The 21,860-nt window shown below is 45.1% G+C and overlaps 1 protein-coding gene across 3 annotated transcripts in view; it reads right to left on the reverse strand.

The window, feature by feature from the left end:
- Window positions 1–21,464, reverse strand: part of TMEM164 (transmembrane protein 164) — a 33,597-nt gene extending 12,133 nt beyond the window's left edge. Inside the window, exons 1-4 of one of the 3 annotated variants that reach the window (XM_039348713.1) lie at window positions 21,275–21,464; window positions 20,127–20,672; window positions 5,800–5,849; window positions 3,355–3,421 (exon numbers count right to left, since the gene is read on the reverse strand). In XM_039348713.1, coding sequence (XP_039204647.1) covers window positions 3,355–3,421; window positions 5,800–5,849; window positions 20,127–20,582 — 573 coding nt within the window. In that variant the 5' untranslated portion in view covers window positions 20,583–20,672; window positions 21,275–21,464. Of the gene's footprint in view, window positions 1–3,354; window positions 3,422–5,799; window positions 5,850–19,565; window positions 20,037–20,126; window positions 20,673–20,900; window positions 21,042–21,274 lie in introns of those variants that run through there. The other 2 variants (XM_039348712.1, XM_039348714.1) reach the window with 2 other exon arrangements.
- Window positions 21,465–21,860: the final 396 nt, after the last annotated feature.

The raw sequence follows: 21,860 nt of genomic DNA on the forward strand, positions 1-21,860 counted from the left end.
TGAACAAGCTTCTGGGATGAGTTGTGAAACGTTTTCAAGGGGGAAAAAAAAAACAAGAAAGTTCAGTTGCCTTTTGGAAAAGCATCTTTGCGACAACTGGAATTTGAGCTTCTTCTATTCCTCATCCCCCAAAGAGCTAAGCTGGCTGGGTAATTCTGGGAGTTGAAGCCCACAGGTCTTAAATCTGCTAAGGTTGAAAAAGACTGTCCAAGTTTAAGCAGTTCCCACCAGATATTTAGAGACTGAAGTTAGTGCGCTCTAGCGTTACAGAAAATCAATAGATATTTCTCAGTGGCGTGCTTACTTTCAATAGGACTTCATCTTTCCTAGAATTCAGATTCTACCCTTCAAGGTGGGACTTTATATTGGGTATATACAAGACACTAAACCTCATGATAGTTTGGCTTAATAATAATAATAGAGTTGGAAGGGACCTTGGAGGTCATCTAGTCCAACCCCCTGCTCAGACAGGAAACCCTATACCATTTCAGACAAATGGCTGTCCAGTCTCTTCTTAAAAACTTCCAGTGTTGGAGCATTCACCGCTTCTGGAGGCAGGTTGTTCCACTGGTTAATTGTTCTGACTGTCAGGAAGTTTCTCCTTAGTTCTAGGTTGCTTCTCTCCTTGATTCGTTTCCATCCGTTGCTTCTTGTCCTGCCCTCAGGCGCTTTGGAGAATAGCTTGACTCCCTCTTCTTTGTGGCAGCCCCTGAGATATTGGAATACTGCTATCATGTCCCCCCTTGTCCTTCTCTTTGTCAGACTAGACATACCCAATTCCAGCAGCCGTTCCTCGTATGTTTTAGCCTCCAGTCCCCTAATCATCTTTGTTGCTCTTCTTTGCACTCTTTAGAGTCTTAAATATTTGGAAAACCCATCCAGTGTAGTTTGTAAGTCTTAGGCTCAAGATTTCCAAGGGCCAGGAGAATTTGCTGCATCTGGAAATGTCGGAGGACTGCAGATGCCAAATGTGGCTAATATTTCATTTGAGCAACACTTCCTACTGTTGAAAGCATTGGTAAGCTTTTTAAAATACAAACAGCCCAAGTAGAAATATAAGTTTGCTCTCGTCTGTGCAAGAAGCTTCTGAACGGACTTTCTTATGCAAAGCAGACGGCGGGTAAAACATCGGCTTCCATAACCAGGGAGGATTTTGGCTCTAATTAAAGCCATTCCACAGGAAAAGTGGGATTAGGAAGAAAGGCATGGGCGTTGATCCAGCTCGTGCTTTATTTGAGACGATTTGGGGAGATTAAGCAGCTAAATTACCCAGGCGAATCTTTACAAGACAGGACTGCCACGTGCCTGCTCTTCAAACCAATTTTATGTTTTTGATTCTGCATTTCCTGTGGTTGGTGCAAAGGCAGAATATCATCCAAGCCGATTCCAAAGCAGATAAAACAGCCTTCTTACAAATTGGTGTCCTGTCTATGCTCTGGGAGACGGTCATCCCAAAACAGCTAGTCGTCATTTAATGACGGTAATATGGACCGGAATTTGCCTTGTTAAGCGATGCAGTCATAAAGCGTGACATCACGGGATCACACCACCTAGCCACACAACTCCTGAGTTTGGTCCATTCCACACTATCATTGAAGTCTAATGACAGTTAGAACAATCAACCAGTAGAACGGCTGGCCTTCAGAAGTTGTGGGCGCTCCATCACTGGAGGTTTTTAAGAAGAGACTGGACAACCATTGATCTGAAATGGCATAGGGCCTCCTGCTTGAGCAGGGGGTTGGACTAGAAGACCTCCAAGGTCCCTTCCAGCTCTGTTATTCTGTTAATATTGTGTGAAGACTTGAGTAAGAAAGCAAAATAAAAAAGGCTGACTGAGATAAACCACCATAGGATTACCCTGGTTGGACCAGAGATAAATCAGATCAACATAGTGATAAGGATCAACGGATGACAACAACGGCACTTTGTTTTTGAATAGGCATTCTTCCATCCAGGGCCTGACTGTCACACCACTTTAATTATTGTGATAACAGATCAACATCATGCTCTGTTCTGCAATGAAGCATAATACTCCACATTTTAACGAGTGGACCTCAACTTTGACACAATAATGTTCACCCCCTCCCAAAACAACTAATGCGGAAGGGACACATCACAATTTCTAAAATCAAAGCCAGGCTAATCTTTGCTGTATTGTTCCAATGGGTGTGTGGGTTTGTGGATGGGGAAATGGATGGAGAGAGAGAGAGAGAGACAGATGGTGAATCGGGCTTATTGACCCATAATAAAGTTTGACTATGACTACAATCAGAGCCAGCAGTTTAAGGGAGAACACATCATGCTTAAAGTACACAGTATAGAATTAATTATAAGTTATAACCAGACAGCCGGGGGTATGACTATTAGGTCACAGTGTTGTGTTTTAAGCCAAGAGATCACAAAGACTGCTGTTGTGGAAGAATTAGCCGACTCTATGGCATTGCCCGGGGAAACCCGAGTTTAGACTTCTATGCTCTTCCCAGAGGCTAATTTCTTAATTTGAATTTGGAATTTGCAAATTTGCCTTGTGGATGTTGGTGTCCTGGTCTCTCTCAGTCTTGGGATGAAAGATTAGGACCCAAAGTGAAGATCCAGTTAAACTAATTTACTGCTAAACAGCCTACGCGCAGGAATATTCTCAACTAAAAGTTGGCATTTGCTAGAAATTAAATAGGGGTTGATGGAAATCAAAAGGGAGTTGGATTTAGTTCACTTGTGGCTACGTAAGGATTTTAGGCTGATTCCTCTTTTAACTCCGCCCCCAGGTTCTGCCACTCCTTCTCCTACAAGCAGGACAGTCAGAGAAAGACCTTGTAAAGAATTTTGTGAGAGCATTCTTGCAACTGTTTTATCACTTTGCACAAAAGATAAAGCACCAAAAGCCAATTAAAAAAACAACACCCCATATTAGCAAAAAAAAAAAAAAATACTCCAAGCTGTGCATTAAATTTAATGGTAGATAATAAAAAAATAAACTACTCTGAAGCACCTCAGATAACCCTGGAAATGTAAGCCAATATTTGATGCATACAGGAAGGTCCTTAGTGGAAAAGGAGTTATTTGCATTGACAGCTTTTTAGTGTTAATGACTCTGTAAGGTCAAAGATCCTCAACTTCGGAGATAAGGCGAGCTGCCAATTGGTGTAATTGTCCCATGTGCACAGCTTTTTGCTTGATGTGCTCTTTTACCTGGACTCATTGAAAAAAAAGCAAGCAAGCAAGCAAGGTTTGATGGAGACAGCACTGCTGGGTCACATGCAAGGAATCGCTCTATCAAAATTAAACCTGTCACTCGTGGTTTTGTAAGAGGGGTGAACTCCCTTCCTTTCGAGTAGCAAGCTGAGATTAACTCACCAATCGAGTGTTGACCACAGGAAACAGGAGAGCGAGAAAGGCCCCATTCAGCATGTGCATTTGCAACCTGCCAAAAGAAAAAACAAACGACACCTTTGCAGCATAAGAATGTCTGTTGGAGGCGATTCACAACAGTTGCCGCCGGTTCTAAAAGAAGGTTGAACCACGGACTGCCATTAGAAGAACAGTCTGAAGGACCATCGGTAGACCATCTTCTTTACAACGATCAACTTGAAACCCTGCCCAAGGTCACCCAGCTGGCTTTGTGACATGGGTGGGACTAGAACTCAGTTTCCTGGTTTATGGCCTGGTGACTTAACCAGCAGCCCAACTGGTTCTTTTTTATTATTATATACTGTTATTATTCCTACCAGTTTTCTTGGCAAGATTTCAGAAGTGGTTTGTCATCGTCTGCTTTCTAGGGTGAAGAGAGAGCGACTGGCCCAACATCATCCATCTGGCTTTGTGACTATCATGGGATTAGAACTCACAGTCTCCTGGTGGGTAGCCTGGTGCCTTCACCGATATTCAAATTGACTCTTATTATATGTTGTTGTTATTATATTGTTATGTATGGGTTGGGTAGATATATGCTTTCTTTTGAGAGCAGGCAACAGAATTTCATTTTCAATGTGTGTCAGTGTGCTCACAGGAAAAAATGACAATAAAGGTTATCTTATCATCTTATCTTATCTTATTTCTGCCAGTTTTCTTGGCAAAATTTCGGAAATGGTTTGCCGTTGAGAGAAGGACTGGCTCATGGTAACCCATCTAGCCCAAGGCAGAACTAGCACTCACAGTCTCCCGGTTGGTAGCCTAGTACCTTAACCTCTACAACTGTTCTTTTCCTCACCACCTGCTGGCTTACAAATTCAAGTCCAGATGCAAACTTTTATTGGCTCAGTTCAATCGTCTCCTTCTTAAATGACTGAGACAAAAACGGCCCAGGCACTTCCATTAGGAGTCCTTCTAAGAACACCATTAAAAGTCCACCAAAGTGCAGAGGAATTTAGATCCGCCCTTGGGATGTGGGCGGGATAGGTAACGTGGCTACTCAGGACCATCCTTCCTTGACCTTCTCGTCCTCTAAGAGTATACAGTGAAGATGTGAAGAGCTTTCAAGATTCATTAATGGCCCTATAACAATAAACAATAAAACGACATTCCTGGAATCCCAGCCTGCCTGTGGCTTGATCTGGCCTACTTCCAAGGGCTGACATTAGGGCGGCATTGCACAACCTTGGCAATTTTAAGATGGTGGACTTCAACTCCCAGGATCCAAGGCTGAGGAACACTGCATTGGGGCCACCCTCTAACTTCATCTCCTCCTCTTAAAGACCACATCCTTTATTTCCAAGGCTCGGTTAGCAAGTTGGCTTCTTAAAGAACAGCCCTTTCTCAGGAAGGAACGAAGTTATATGCCAAGGGCCTAGAACAGGGGTGTCAAACTCAATTTCATTGAGGGCCGCATCAGCATTGTGGTTGCCCTTGGGGGGCCGGATGGGTGTGGCCAAGGGTGGGCGTGGCCTACTGGGTGTGGCCTACTGGGTGGGCATGGCCAGCTCTACATGGTTCGCGTCAAGGGTGCCTGTGGGGGGCCTGGGCAGGAGTGGGAGAGATCTGAGGGTCTCTGGCAGAAGGCGGTGGGACGAGGGCAAGTGCCAAGGCATGGTCCACTGGAGGAGCCTCACTGCCTGTTGAAACCCTTCCGCCGGAGCCCATCAAGCTGGATATGTGAAGTAGGCGAGGGCTATTTGCTGGCCACTTCCAGGCAATGGTGCATTTCTTCATTCCTCACAACGGGTGACACCTCCCCAGCATGCACCCAGGAGGTGGGGCCGACGCGGCAGGGGCTGGTTCCTCGCTGTTTCCAGACAGTCTTGTGGAGCTAGGACTGAATGTGTTTCAGCATAGATGGCCACCACAAAATTGTACATTGGCTCCCGGCCGGCTTGGGCCAGGACCAAAGCAGGGGGGGCCGTTTCCTCACTGTTTCCAGGATGGCTTCGTGGGCCGCATGAAACCACTTCGCGGGCTGCATCTGGCCCCCGGGCCTTGTGTTTGACATGTCTGGCCTAGAAAGAGTGCAGAGAAGAGCAACAAAAGTGATAAGGGATCTGGAGGCTAAACTGTACGATGGATATACGGCTAAGAAAACTATGTGGCTTGGGGGGCACTTTTTTCAGTGCTATTGTAACTTCGAACAGTCACTAAGTGAACTGTTGTAAGTCGAGGACTACTTGTACTTTATCACTTTTTTCCTTTTTTTTTTTTTTTTTTTGCTCATCAAGTTTTTGACACCTTGCTAGAGGACTGGTGGCATTTGGATATTGCCATATCCTAAAAGTGGTACAATGGGTCAAAAGGTTGAAAAGCCCTAATGTAGACAACCAGGCCACAGGAGCGGTCATCATTTAAACGATCTACTTGTGGTAACTCACTTACCTGAATAGAATCATGGTGAAATGGCAGGGTGGACAAGCCAGTAGAAAAATCTGACATTTAAACAAACAAACAAAAAAAGAGGGAGTTAACACCATGGTCTTTTTATTTATCTGCATCTTTACGTAGACACAGAGAGACAGAGAGCGCGCGCATGAAAGAAATAACTCACATTTATCACTCGATCGGGCGTTTAAAGCTTGCAATGATTACTGTTCAAATCAGGGGCTCTTCAAACTTGGCCCTTTTATGACTTGTGGACTTCAACTCCCAGAATTCCTCAGCCAGGCACAGAGCCTATGGGTCAAGATTCCTGGCTGATTCTAAGCTGGAGCCCCAGGGCTAAAACTGAATTGGTAACTCGACCACCTTTACAGACCAAGGCGAATCCAAAGGGAAAATCCTCGCTTCTCCTGCCCATGAAACCAACACGGTATCATGACACCCACCCCTTTGGAAAACTGCAAAAAATGTCATTTTTCTAGCTATCAAGTCAGTGTTGCAGTCAAAGTTGTTTGGAGCTGCTTGTTATCAGAGACTCAACTGTGTTGTGTTTTTTTTTTTTTTTTTTTTGCCAAGGTTGATAAGTGACAGGAGGAATGGTAAGAAAGAACACAACCCAACAAGTCCAGGAAACCAAACATGCCACAATTATGTGTGTACTTTTAGGGTGGAGGCAAACAATTGAGAGTGAGCCTTACCAAAAAAACGGATGCTGGTTCTAACTTGAACACTTTGAGTGATGCAAAAAGGATAATACTGGACCTATACAAAAGAATATTTGTAGTTCACTAGTGGACTGTGCTTTTTTCTCAGCTGGGTGGTTTTCTTGCAAACATTTCATGACCTAACTAGGTAACATTATCTGTGCTAGAAGGGTTGGAGGATAGGAGGAGGAGGAGGAGGAGGTGGCTGCTTGCAGATATCTTTACCAAGCTAGGTAACATCATCAGTGCTACAACTCCACTCCCTTCTTGCACTGATGATGTTACCTAGTTTGGTAATGAAACATCTGCAGAAAATCACCAAGCTCAGAAAGCACTAAGGACTCCAGGGATAATACCGTATTACGAATAGAAACGGTGCTGGTTGAAAGAAGCATTTGCCCAAGCCAACTGAACCTTAAAGGCATTTCATGGTAATTCTGGCATTTTTACACCACAACACAGAATGGTTAGTGTACCTGAGGAAGTAACAATAGACACAGAACTTGGTGGTTTTGTGACAAAAAAAAGAGAGACAGAAAAAAAAAAATTCTGCTCACTTTGACCACAGCTTCTCTATTACCTTGCAGGTAGTTATAAAACCACGGAGAAGGTGCTTGGCCAAGAGAATGGAGACTCAGATTCTGCAGCAGACCCGGGGGGTGTGTGTGTCTCTGGGCCAATGCAAAATGCACGATTGTGGTCGTGTAGAAAAAATAGAGACTCCAGCTCCTTAAGGAAAGGAGCCGGTGAGAAACTAAATAAGCATGCAAACCATCATTGTTTGGGCTGTCACCACTTGCTAAATCCCAATCCAGTGAGCAAGCCACAGTGGATGGGATCCGTGCAGTTGACTCAACCGGACTGAATGAATCACTTCTAGCGAAGGGCAAAGTCTGCACGAGCTTCACTCTAAATATGCAAAACGTTCCATCGGTTCAGCTAAGTTCAGCGGGAAAAAGCCCCTGTTAAGCCAGAGTAAGAACTTGCTGTTGAAGCTTGCAAGATTCGATCTTCTCCCCTATCCTAGTGGTGTGGTTCGCGTTTTAGGTTAAGCCACTTATATTTAACAAACAGGTGTGATAGCTCTTCACACCCCAGTCAGCTCTGCTTGGATATGACAAGAGAACACGCCCATATCTGGCTAGGGATAAGAGTGCCAAGGGTTTCTGAAGGCTGGCTGGCTTAACCCTTAGTACAGGTAATCTTCGACTTACAACCCATTCATTTAGCGACCATTCACAGTTACCATGGCGCTGAAAAAAGGTGGCTCACGGCCACTCCTTGGCCTTAACTCCCGGCAATCAACATTCGGTTGCTTGGCAACTGACACGGATTTTCGACAGCCCCAGGATCGTGTGATCACCATGATCCCAGTCAGCTTCTGGCCAGCAAAGTCAATGGGCAGAGCCGGATTCATGCAAAGACCTCGTGATTCGCTTAACACGCAATTCGCTGAACAACCACAGCAAAAAAAGTGGTAAAACTGGGCGCAATTCGTTTTCAGCAACTCCTTGGAATTAGCCGCAGAAATTCTGCTCTCGGTTGGGATCCTAAGCTGGGGACCACGTGTAATGGAAGCACAAAGCCCTGCTCTTTCCTACTGTGCGGCATGAATGCTGTTTCGTAGCAGCAGCTACACTTCGGCCCCATGGAGAGGCCGTGAAACTCCCCAGCAGAAGTTGCAAATGCACTTCCTGTTCCTTGTAACCCTTTAAAACGGTGTCCCCCCAAAGCTGGGAGGATGATTTGAAGCTTTGCAATGAAGACCCTGCAAAATCAGGCAGCTGAAATGTGGACAAGGGGATGATGATGGTCAGAAGCAGGACCAGGAGGTTCCCAGGACACCGAACTGCAAACTTTCTGCCCCGCTGCTGCAAGACGTAAACCCATCTTTCTACCCTGTTGCCTTAAACCTACTCCTCTAGGTAAGATCTACTGCCTAGCTGGCATTGCCCTGCCCGCTGTTTGCAGAGAAGCAGCAGCATGCAGAGAGACGCTCAGATCATGAATATCTGGTCGTTGAGATAATGTTGAGAGTCTAGAAAGAGTGCGGAGAAGAGCAATAAAGATGATTAGGGGGCTGGAGGCTAAAACTTACAAGGAACAGCTGCTGGAATTAGATATGTCTAGTTTAACGAAGAGAAGGATGAGGGGGGACATGATAGCAGTGTTCCAGTATCTCAGGGGCTGCCCCAAAGAAGAGGGAGTCAAGCTTTTCTCCAAAGTACCTGAAGGCAGGACAAGAAGCAACGGATGGAAACTGATTATGATGCTGTTTTTTTCCAACAGCTCTGGACTGTCAAAGGCCTGATGCGAATTAATATAGAAGCTAGAAATTGAGTGTGTTGTCACCACCTCCTCCTCATCATCATCATCATCAACAACAACAACAACACAAAGAGAATCTGATGCGGAACAGGGGCCACTTCTATCCCAAACCGCAATGCCAGCCAAGGTAAAGAAAAACCACTTAATTCTTCTCCCCTTAAAATAGCACTGGATTCAGCAGAAGCAAGCTCTCTGTGGCTGCTAAGTCGGAAATTATTTAAGGCTGTCACTTGATTAGGACATTTATGGCTTTTAACAGCCAAGGTGGCTTTCCACTGTGGGATAGAAATTAAAAATCCGGCATCTGTGATGCGGCTTTTCTACAAGCAATTAATCCTCTGTTTGCAGATTCCTCGTCTTGAACACCCATGTGGGACATGCTTCTATATATATATATATATAAAACAGTAAATCACCTCCAGATGTTCTCACACATACAAGCTGTCGCTTAGAGTTTTTGTCAAGGGAAAGAAGGCCAGGTATCACTTATTTGAGGCTGGCATTTGCAAGGCGCGATGTACCTGTAAATTAATTTTTACTTTTGCCTTTTTTTTGCAAAATAACCCAACTGCATTTCTCCAAAGCAAATAACAAGGAATTATTTTAAAATGTCAGAGCAGAGCAAGTTCTCTATTTTTTTTAAACATTTTTGGTGGCAACTCCAGTGACTGGGTGCTTTGCATAAAGCAGAACTTTCCCCCCACACACACCACCCAAAAAAAAGGGGAAACGACAGCTGCACGCTTAGAAAAATATCCTGTGCATCATCTTCCTTTCTCCAATCTGATTTCTCAATATTAGTCTCCTATAGCAGATGGTATACAGATAGTCCTCAACTTACGAACTCAGCTGAGCCCAACATTTCTGCCGCTCTGTGAGACAGCGGTTGTGAATTTTGCCCCATTTTATGACCTTTCCTGCCAGAGTGGTTAAGTGAATCACTGCAGTTGTTAGATTAGTGACACGGCTTCCCCATTGACTTTGCTTGCCGGAAAGTCGCAAAAGGTGACATCAGGACACTGAAACCGTCATAAATATGAGTCCCTCGTATTTATGCCAAACATCTGGATTTTGATCACGTGACCACACGGATGTTGCGACGGCCGTAAGTGTGGAAAAAAGGCCACGAGTCCCTTTTTTCAGTGTTGCTGTAACTTTCAGTGGTCACTAAATGAACTGTCATAAGTCGAGGAGTACCTGCCTAAGATTGAGGATTGAGAAAAATGAAGAAAAAAGAAAAGGCCTGGCTGCAATTCGTTGGGGTGCAGGGTACAATAATCTCGTAGACTTCAGTTCTGAGAGATTTCACAAGGCGGTTGTGTCATGAAGGATAGGCAATGGAAGTTAGTATTTCATTAAAAAGTTAATTAAAATGGATCGAGGACAGACACCTCCCTGCCCAACAAAGCCAACAAGAATCAAATTAAAACTTCTCCCAATGTCTTGGAAGCAGATCGCATCTTGCAAGGTGTATTTATTTATTGATTCATTGAATTCATAGAGGGTTACTCCATGCTATGATCTAATTAGATTTCAGTGATCTAATGCAAGACTTTATCTGTTAGCTCAAGAAATTAAAATATATGGAGCCCTGGAAGCTTCTTGTGCAAGTTGGCATGTATTTACAACAGTTGCCACATCCCAGGGTCAGGTGATCCCCATCTGCAACCTTCCCAGGTAACTTCCAACAAGCAAAGTCAACGGGGAAGCTGGATTCGCTTAACAGTGACTTGCTTAACCACTCTGCCAAAAGGTCGTAAAACTGAGCATGAACATTTTAACAACCGCAGGGGTTTGCTTACCAACCATCGCAAAAGAGGTCGTAAAATTATTTAAGACTGACTTCACAACTACCTTGCTTAGCAATGGAAATTCTAGTATCAATTGTGGTTGTTACATCCAGGATTTCCTGTGCGGAGGGGGGCTTTCTCAATCTTACAGGGTTATTCCCCCACCTGAGAGGCTTTCACTGGCCTCCCTCTTTGCAAAAGGGGGCCAAACCCCAAATTTCACTCCATTCATAACATGACACTCCATGTGTGTTATGTATGTGTACACTTTGAGAGCAAGCAACTAAATTTCATTTTTAATGTGTGCCATTGTGCCCACAGTAAAAAGTGAAAATAAAGGTTATCTATCACCTACCTAATCTACCTATCTACTTACCTACCCATCCATCCATCCATCTACCTACCTAACTACCTACCTAATCTACCTACCTACCTATCCATCCATCTATCTATCCATCCATCCATCCATCCATCCATCCATCCATCCATCCATCCATCCACCTACCTACCTACCTAATCTATCTATTTACCTACCTATCTATCTATCATCTCTCTCTATCCATCATCTCTCTCTCTCTCTCTCTCTCTCTCTCTCTCTCTCTCTCTCTCTCTCTCTCTCAATTTGATTTTCTCTTCCCTTTTCATATCCCTCAACTAAGTCATGTCCAAACAGAAGCCTGGCACTGGGGCAAATTAGCCATCAACAGACACATAGACCTAAACAATTATCTACAGACTATGCAAAAGAGACAATCACCCAGCCAACAAGAGAACAAAAAGACCCAAATACCTCCCCACTGGCAATCAGCACTTAGATGAGCATAGATTAATTCCAAGATTAACATGGGACCAACAATCAAGTAAGCCATACCCCAGTGAAGAAACTGTCCAAGACACCAGCCAAAGACTCTCTAAGACCACCCCCACCAACTCTGGCAGGGCAAGCCACTAGAATATAAATTGAGATCAAACCCCACTCCTTACTAGCACTGATAATGTTACCTAGTTGGGTAAGGAAACGTCTGCAAGAAAACAACCAAGCTCAGAGAGCACCGAGGACCCCTCATTTCAACCCTGAGCTAAAAATATTGTCCTTTATTGATATTCTGGTTTCAACCAAGCAACTCTAAGGCAGGCAGCTGTTCTCTCTGAAAGTGGAAACAGGACCTTAGAAAACACTAACAATCCACATCTGTGCAAAAGCACATCAGAATGGCACTTGATAGCTCTTAAGCGCGTACAGACTCCCTCTTTGTCTTTTGTTGTTTCCCTGGCACATTTTGTAAAGAAGCCACATTCACAAAAGCTAACAACCTCCTTTTTCTTTCCACTATTTTTAGAGGAGGAGGAGGGGGGGACGCAACAACTTGAATGGAGCTCTTGCCAGATTACATTTAGGTTATTGCCTTCCTCACAGACTACAGCCTTACGGGTTGAAAAGCAGCTTCTTTTCTAATCTGCAGATGACAGAGTTGAAAAGTTGGGATGCTTCTAGTTTATGCAACCGGACAAAAACTATTTACACAGATGTCTATGAAGATTCTCAGTCATCCGGGAAGAAGGAGGAGGAGGAGGAGGAGGAGGAGGAGGAGGAGGAGGAGGAGGAGGAGGAGGAGGAGGAGGAGGAGGAGAAGAAGAAGAAGAAGGAGAAGAGGAGGAGGAGGAAGAAGAAGAAGAAGAGGAGGAGGAGGAGGAGGAGGAAGAAGAAGAAGAAGAAGAGGAAGAAAAAGAAAAGGAGGAAGGTCAGAGAAGAAGAAGAGGAGGAGGAGGAGAAAGAGGAAGAAGTAGAAGAAGGAGAAGGAGGAGGAGGAGGAGGAGGAGGAGGAGGAAGAGGAGGAAGAGGAAGAAAAAGAAGAAAAGGAGGAGGAGGAGGAGGAAGGTCAGAGAAGAAGAAGAGGAGAAGAGGAAGAAGGAGAAGAAGAAGAAGAAGAAGAAGAAGAAGAAGAAGAAGAAGAAGAAGAAGAAAAGGAGGAGGAGGAGGAGGAAGGTCAGAGAAGAAGAAGAGGAGAAGAGGAAGAAGGAGAAGGAGAAGAAGAAGAAGAAGAAGAAGAAGAAGAAGAAGAAGAAGAAGAAGAAGAAGAAGAAGAGGAGGAGGAGGAGGAGGAAGAAGAAGAAGAAGAAGAGGAAGAGGAAGAAAAAGAAGAAAAGGAGGAGGAAGAGGAGGAGGAGGAAGGTCACAGAAGAAGAAGAGGAGGAGGAGAAAGAGGAAGAAGTAGAAGAAGGAGAAGAAGAAGAAGAAGAAGAAGAAGAAGAAGAAGAAGAAGAAGAGGAGGAGGAGGAGGAGGAGGAAGAGGAGAAGAAGAAGAAGGAGAAGAGGAGGAGGAAGAGGAGGAGGAGGAAGGTCAGAGAAGAAGAAGAGGAGGAGGAGGAGGAAGAGGAAGAAGGAGAAGGAGAAGGAGGAGGAGGAGGAGGAGGAGGAGGAGGAGGAGAAGAAGAAGAAGAAGAAGAAGAAGAAGAAGAAGAAGAAGAAGAAGAAGAAGAAGAAGAAGAAGAAGAAGAAGAAGAAGAAGAAGAAGAAGAAGACGAAGAAGAAGAAGAAGAAGAAGAAGAAGAAGAAGAAGAAGAAGAAGAAGAAGAAGAAGAAGAAGAAGAAGAAGAAGAAGAAGAAGAAGAAGAAGAAGACCATTTCTAAGGTTAGCAGTACAGAATGTGGCAGGATGGGGAAGTTAACACTTCCCACTAAGCTAGGAATCAGCCACCTGTTCAAAGAGGGAGCCCGCTTGCACAGTGTTGCACAACGTCACAACCTTTGAGCAATCGTGTTTTTGAAAGGAAGAAAAATAAAGACAGACGAGAAAGCCCGTGTCTTCTGAAATTTCAAGTGAAAACACAGAGTCCCTGAGATCTGATTATCTCACGAGGATCAGAACCGTTTTAAAAAGAACATAGCAGATGGAATCACAGAACATAGAAAGTTCCAAGGTTTGGGGCACCAGGGACCAGTTCCATGGAGAGAGGGTTTTCCGCAGACTGGAGAGTGCCTGGTTTTGTGTGCTGCCTGCATCTCGCGCATGGGGCTTTGCTTGTTTGTGTGGCCCGGTTGCTGGCACGCTGCGGCCCGGTTCTAGTCTGGAGGTTGGGGACCGGGGGTTGGGGACCCCTGACATAGAACACAGAAGCAGAGGGCTGGGAGTGACTTTAGAGGTCTTCTAGACCAACCTTCTATTCAATGCAGGAGCCTTACACCATCCTAGTTTATTCTTGAAAACCTCCAGTGGTCCTGCATTAAGAAGAGGATTCAGCCAGATGACCTCTGAGGTCCCTTTCAACATGACATGACATTTGAGGGCTACTGAGCAGCACTGAGTATGACAGCAGAGCTTAGTAAAATGTACGAAATCAGAGGACAAATTCTGGTTAACATCAAGCAACACTATTAAACAAAAACACATACTGTTTGATCATAAAATCGTATCTATTACTTGAACAGCATCTAGCCTATCCTTCTGCTGGTTGGTTTCAAACCCCTAGGTCAGGGGTAAGCAACCTTGGCTCTTTTATGACTTGTGGACTTCAACTCCCAGAATTCCTCAGCCAGCAAAGCTGAGGAATTCTGGGAGTTGAAGTCCACAAGTCGTAAAAGAGCCGAGGTTGCCTACCCCTGACCTAGGTCAATCTGAGGTCTTTGCATAACTTTTAAGTGATGCTGAAATTGTTTCTGGTTAGGGTCAATGTTGGGTTTCATTTGCTTTGGTGATAGTAAAGGCAGTCCTCAACTTACAACAGTTCATTTAGTGACTGTTTGAAGTTACCAGGCTTTTTCGCACGACAATTTCAGCATTCCTGTGGTCACATGATCAAAACTCAGATGTTTTGGCAACTGGCAGGTACTTGTGACAGTTGCAGAATCCCAGGGTGATATGATCCCCTTTTGGGACCTTCTGACAAGCAAAGTCAATGGGGAAGCCAGATTCTCTTAACTACTGTGTGACTAACTTAAACAACTGCAGTGATTCATTTAACAACGGTGGCAGGAAAGGTTGTAAAACGGAGCAAACTCACTTCACTTAGCAACGAACATTTGGGGTTCAGTTGCAGTCCTAAGTGTAAATTTCCTGTAAATTTCCATCTTATCCATTTCATATACTGTTGCCACAATATATTTTTTCTGGCTTTAGCAAATGGATTTGATTTGTTTCAAAGATAGCATTCTTCGTGGCAAAACGGAAGAAAAACAAAAACATGAGGCTGTTACTATGTATACCACAGCAAAGGCAAATAATAGTCACTTGAAGGATGGTTTCCAAGATGTATACATCAACAGGTACTGCAAACTGATTAAAGAATGAAGGGGGAAGTAAAAATTAAATATTTACATGTTACTTTTAAGGCTGGTTTTTTTGTGTGTGTGTGGGGGGGTTCCTCTTGTTTTTAAACATTTACAAATAACCATATGGCGTAGATTTTGTTATTAAACTCAAAAAACTACATTTCTTTTTTAATATCATGAAAACAACTCAACATATTCTTTTTTTAAAAAAAAAAGGATTTCAATAGTTTTCTATTATTACAATTTATTTATGCTTAAAGAACAACGTATTGTCTGGGTTAATTTTTGCTTCATCGTAAAATTTAAGTCCTTAGTCTCCATCTCGTTTTTTCAACCATTGATAAATCAGGTTCCATGTTTGAAAGTATTCTGTATCTTCTTTTTCTTTAATTCTCAATGTGAGCCTATCCATTTCCGCACAGTATTTTCTTAATTATCGCTTCCTCCAATGGTGTTATCTCATTTTTCAAAACAACTCAACATGTTCTGTTTGGTATCTCTATAAAGATTAACTTTTTTTAAAAAAGATCTTTGTTTTAAATTTAAAAAAAAACCGAGAGAATGCTATTCTCCCAATGAAATGGCTAGAAATAATTATATTTGGATAGAGTCATTGAAGAGCCAGCGAACTGATCGTGCTGGATTAAGGCCGCATGGGGTAAAGAGATTATTTTCAGAAAGAAAATTTTGTTTTAAGAAAATACCTAAAATGTTAGGATTATAGCAGGATGACTAACTATGGATTGTGATAACAACTCACTATTGACTTCATTTTGTAGATGAGCCTCCAGGCATTTGGAATTCATCAACATCTGGAAGCCCCATCAAGGAGCTTTATTATTGGGCTACCAGTTTGCTAGTAGCATTATCTACATCCCATAGTGGCGAACCTATGGCACGCGTGCTACAGGTGGCACGCAGAGCCCTCTCTGTGGGCAGGCGCACCATCGCCCCAGTCCTAAGCCTTCAGCTGGGTTTTATAAAACTTTTTTGATTTAGACCTCCACTGCTGTGTCCCAAAAAAAAAAAAAAGGTTCAATCACTCAATTTCAACTTCTTGCGAGGAAAAAAAAAGATCTTGCACAGTTGGAATTGATTGATTGAACTTTTTAGTCCCACCCAGTCTGCCATTACCACCGAAGCCACGCCTACCCAATGGCCACACCCACCCGGCACCCGACGATAGATGTCAGAATCCAATTATATTTCATCTTTAAATTATCAAATATAGAAACTCCCAATTCTGCCTTCTCTGGATTCTGCCATAAGAGGGAGAGAAGGGGGAGAACAAAGGGGCTTTATGGCCCTCACTTCCTTCTTTACACTTCAAAGAGCTGAATGCTGAATGTGTGTTTATTGTAACCTCGAAGCGTTAACATACCAAAGGAGGGAAGTTGCCTTTCATGTAGTTATCTGAAGTCTCCATCCAGACGGAAGAAAGAAGAAAGGGAGTGGAATTGTGATACTTGAAACTATCACTGGAAGGGGGGTTGATTGGGTGGGACTACTGGGGAACCCCTTAAAACCTTGAATGGGAGAGCTTGGACCCCAAGTCCTGTCTAGCATGCCTGCAACCATTTTCTCTTAATAAAGGATTCCTGTTGGAAGAATTATTCCAAGAGTTCTGTCTTCTTAAGATGCAAAGTGGGGTGGGTCCTTACAATAATAAGTGGGTTTTGGGTTGCAGTTTGGGCACTCGGTCTCTAAAAGGCTCGCCATCACTGTCTACACCAGTGGGAGAACCACCACTGACTCTCCTGACCTGTTGGATTTTAACTCCCATCAGCCTTAAACAACAGGCTCAATGGCAAATAATTATGGGCTCGGTAGTCTCAAAACTCAATCCCTTGGCTTTGTTGCTAAGGTGTGGCCACTTCCAGCTGCGTAGCCTTCAACTTCCAGAATTCCCTGCTATTGGAGTTGATACGTGCACATCTGGAAATGGCTAAAAAAATTTTTTTAAATTATAAATTTTTATTAAATAACAAAAAAAGAAAAAATTTAAAAACATTGAACATGGTAAATGAGACTTGACCAACATCTCAGTTCATTCCTATTCATAATTAATTAAACTCTATACAAAAACATCACTCTAAAGTCAATCTTAACTTATCTCATCCCAGAGACCTCCAAATTTTTTTCCCCACCATTTATAAAATTTATTCCATATTTGGTAAAAATCCATAACATCCTGATTTTTGAGTCTTTTAGTTAACCTATCTAATTCTGCGCAATGCATAAATTAAAATTTCCTCACTAGGTACAGCTGTATTTTTCCAATTCTGAGCGAATACTTATTCTTGCCGCTGTAACCACATGAATAAATAAATACATAGCCTCTTTACTAACATTTTCTTCAACAATTCCTAACAAAAATGTCTCAGGCTTATATTGAATATTTTGTATGCTCATTTCTGTTACCCATTTCCAAACCATATGCCAATACCCCTGTGTTTCCTTACATGACCACCACACATGAAAAAAAGTTCCCCTTTTTTACATTTCCAACATAAGGCTGAGTATCCTTTATACATTTTGGCTAGTCTTGCTGGAGGGAGATGCCATCTATAAATCATCTTATACGAATTTTCCTTATATGATGACGCCAATGTAATTTTATTGTTTCGCATCCATACCTGTTGTGGAAATGGCTAAAGTTGAGTAACTGTTCTCCACCCTAAATGTCTCTTTCGGTAGAAATGGGGATTGTGAAACTTTGCATAAACGTCTTTTTCAAGAGCATGTTTAGTACAGATTATGAATATGATTTCTTTACCTTCCTATATTAGACACCCCTCCTTACTCTCACGGTTGCTCAGACCGAAACACGCACACACGGACAAAAATCCAAAATAATTGATCAAACAGTCTAAATAATTTATACAGCTCAATTGTCCAAATCAATTAACTAGTCCAATACTTTGGCATATTCCAACCAAAATCCTGACTTCTGATAAAGTAGTAAAGCTGCACCATTTCTAGCGAACAGACTTATAGATAAGAGTGAAGGCCTTATAGATCAGGGGTCTCCAACCTTGGCGACTTTTAAGACTTGTGGAGTTCAGAATTCTGGGAGTTGAAGTCCACAAGTCTTGAAGTCGCCAAGGTTGGAGACCCCTGTTATAGACCGTCCCACTAAATTGCAGCAAGGGTGGTGGGCAGTAGTTTTGGTGACCCCAAAAGTGGGGTTGTCCAATGTGGGGCTTCGGGTGACACCCCCACCCCTCATATTTCATTGCAGTCTCAATGCTTCCAGAACCCAGAATTTAACCTTCTTGCTTCCCTGCCTTCTTTGTCCTTGTGTCACTTTCTTTCCAGCCGTGTCCTAATCATGGACAGTTCCACTATCACCAAGTTAAGACTAAAACAAACTTTAAAGCTTGTTTAACTTCGTGCCTTTTCCTACAGATCTCCCTTTGAGTTCTGTTTGGTTTTATGCACCTGGTTAAAATGGCTTTTCCCGCGCACACTGAAAGCTGACAAACAACTACTCTGAACGTTGGACCAAGGGAAATGGTTTTGCTAACTGGATGGCCTCTGGATTTCATACGTTTCCCCAGAAAGTGGACTGAGCTAGCTGCTGGTCAAAGAGTAGAAGCCCAGTGGCCGCCTGGCTTAAAGAAATATTGCTGTTAGTAAAATTGGACACAAACAAACAAACAAGTCCACTTGCTTGGATGAGAAGCGGAATGTTTTCAAAGGAAAAAAATCAAGAAAGTCCACTTGTCTTTTGGAAAAGCACCTTTGGGATAACGATAACCTGGACGACAGAGAATCTCCGTGGACACCTGCCAGCTTTCCTTTTCCAGAGCAATAGAGCCCTATTCAGTCATCCAGCTCATGGTTCTTGCAAAAGTGTTTTTCCAAAAGGCAAGTGGACCTTATTTTTCCTTGAAGACGTTTCGCTTCTCATCCAAGAAGCTTCTGCAACTCTGACCGAATGATGGAGGATGGAAGGGTTTATATTCCTTGCAGTCATCTGGTCGTTAGCGCTCTTTCTGAGAGTCACTGAGGCCACTGGGAGGTTTATCCACCAGTCAGTCAGAACTGAAGAAGCTTCTTGGATGAGAAGTGAAATGTCTTCTAGCAAAACAAGGAAGTACAGTTGCCTTTTGAAAAAGGCACCTCTTCCATCTCTCCTGAAACTAATCTTAGCATCTCTTGAAGGTCTCCAGAAAGGCTATTAGAACAGCAGCTCCTGGATTAGTTTCCATCCGTTGCTTCTTGTCCTGCCTTCAGGTGCTTTGGAGAATAGGTTGACCCCCTTCCCTCTTCTTTGTGGCAGCCCCTCAGGTACTGGAATGCTGCTATGATATCACCCCTATTTCTTCTTTTCTCTAGACTAGCTACGGTCCAGTTCCTGCAACTGTTCTTCATATGTTTTAGTCTCCAGGCCCTTCATCATCTCAGTTACTCTTCTCTGCACTTTTTCCGAGTCTCAACATTTGTTTTATAATGGGGTGACCAAAACGGGATGCAGTATTCCAGATGTGGTCTTACTAAGGTTTTGTAAAGCGGTATTAATGCTTTGATCTTGATTCTATCCCTCTGTTTATGCAACCCACTGTACTTTGCCATTTACTTTTAAGTATCTTTGGCTGAACTTTGTGATCAAGGAGGAGTGGGAAAACAACTACCCACAAACACAAAAATAGCTGGTAACATTCAACTCACATTCCTAGGTTCCTCCTATAACTGGGGAGGGGGGAGAAGCCAGCCCACAGATTGGTCCTGAAAGAGCTTCCCCAGGAGACCCCGTTGGTGGCACCAGCCTTGCAGTCTTTCAGAGACTACAAAAGAGATTTGGATTTTCTCAAATATTTGAATGCTGGATCTGTTCCCAACTTCACCTCTTTGCTAAGGAGAGGCAGAGAGACCAGTTGCAAAATAAACTTTGGCACTGATAAAAAAAAGGAAATAAAAATAAACTCTTGGCTAAAATAAAAACAGCCGGCTTTTTGGATACAAATGGCCTTTCCCATATTTCAACCTACCTTGGCCATCTTGAGGCTGACTAGATGGCTGTGGACGATGGTAGCTATAGTACAAACCGTGGGGGTCCTTGGTGCTCTCTGAGTTTGCTGGTTTTTCGTTACCCATATAGATCTGAAGCCTCTTCAAGAAAACCACCAAGCTCAGAGAGCACCAAGGACTTCCCAGCCCAGTTCAAGCTCCAGCTACAAATATTCTCTTCTCCTAGTAGTTCAAACTACCTGGAGGAGCACAGCTCCTTACCTGCATCATCGTGACCACATGACATGGGTTGAGCAAGTAGATGACCGTCCGGGATGCAAACTTGAATCCCACCTCCAGCCCAAAAGTCAGGCAGAAGGTCACCAGCAAGAGGTTTTTGACCCAACATTCCTCCTTGACCCGGGACTGAGCCAAGCGGTCAGCAGCTTCCTTGGCCGTGGACCGTCCGATCTTCCGCAGAGAGACCAGGACCTCCAGGATTCCCATGAGGATGAAGACCACGCTCTCCAGCAGACGCTGCTCCCAGGGGAGGAAGGAGGCGCACTCGCGACCCCCGTTGCCTTCAAAGCTGGGGTCCACCCCGCCGTATATCCAGTCCATCAGGTTGGAGAAGCTGTAGCGACTCATGGTCCAGGGGGCCTCCCCGCCTGGGTTGGGAGGGAGCAGAGGCGAGTGGGAGAAGATCAAAGCCAAGACACCATCCAGGGGGCGAACCATGAAATGCCAGGAGCCCCTCCTTCGCAGATTGCCTGCCCACTCTCGGAAGCCAGGACTGGGGGGTGGTTCAGACGGCCCCAGGAGCAGAACCTGTAAGAAAAGAAGAACAACCTAGCTTAGCCCAGGACCCTTCACTTGTCCAGCCCGTTACCCCCCAACCCTAGACAGGCGTCGAGATCAGCCACATTGGAACCACCTGGACTACACCTCCCATCGTCGCCCCCCTCCTCAACATCCAAGCCAAGCAAGAACCCCACTAAGACGGGCTCACCCCCCCCCAGCCAGCTCCCAGCCGGGCGAGGAAAGCAGCTACCTAACCTCTCTGACGCTTTGCTGGCTGCTGAACTGGCTGGGGCGGAGGCCACCTCTGCACGACACCCCTGCGAGGGAGGGCATTTGGGCAGCAGCTGCGGGAGGGGGAGGAGGAAAGGCGGGGAAAAGAGGGGGAGGGGGCAAGGGAAGGAAAGGGAGCCCAAAGCACCAGTCTCTCTGCCAGGGCCTTAGGGGGAGGGAGGGAAGGGGGGCAGGAAGATCTTCTGCACTCCCCGTCTTGCCTCCCCCCCCCCGCCCTCAATGCCTGGAGGGGAGGGGAAGAGAGGGAGGGAAGGACCCCCCTCCCTTCCCCTCCCCCCGCGCTCCCTCCGGCCTCGCAGCTCCCTCCAGCCAAGCGGGGATCGGGGCGAGGCACCCACCGCCGCGCTCCGCCTTCCCAGCCCCGGGAGAGCCGCAGCCGCGCCTGGCGGGGAGCTCGCTCGCCCGCCGCAGGGACGCAACAATGTGGCCGCGCAGCTCCTCTCCACCGCCGCCAGCCCACCAGCATCCCCCGCCGACGCGCTGGGCTCGGCCCGACCAGCCGCCGGGGCGCCGCAGATTGGCTGCCCGGGACCGCCCGCTCCGCCTCTCGGAAGGCGGCTCTTGGCGGGCCGGGGAGGGCCGGAGGCGGCCGCACTTGCGCGGCGAGAGCTCCGGGGGAAGCGGGGCGGCCGCCCGCGCTCCCCCTCCCACACACACACTTCCCCCGCGCGTAGCAAGTTAGCAGCTCAACGGACAAGGGGCGGCGGGGCGCTTTGGTCTCGGGGTAGCCCGGCTGGGGCTGCGGCTGTATGGCGGGACTGGGGGTGGGGAGGGGGGGGACCCTTCTGGGAGGAGGAAGTGGGGCCTTCCCTGCACGTGGAAATTTCCTGCCGTTTCTCTGGGCCACGGGTGTGTGTGTGTGTGGGGGGGGGGAGATATTCTTCCTTTCTCTTCCTTTCCCTGCCTTTTTCTTTCTTTCTTTCT

The sequence above is a fragment of the Crotalus tigris genome, unplaced genomic scaffold, assembly GCF_016545835.1.
Source record: "Crotalus tigris isolate CLP2741 ecotype Arizona unplaced genomic scaffold, ASM1654583v1 scf7180000018172.2679963, whole genome shotgun sequence".
Lineage (NCBI taxonomy): Eukaryota > Metazoa > Chordata > Lepidosauria > Squamata > Viperidae > Crotalus > Crotalus tigris.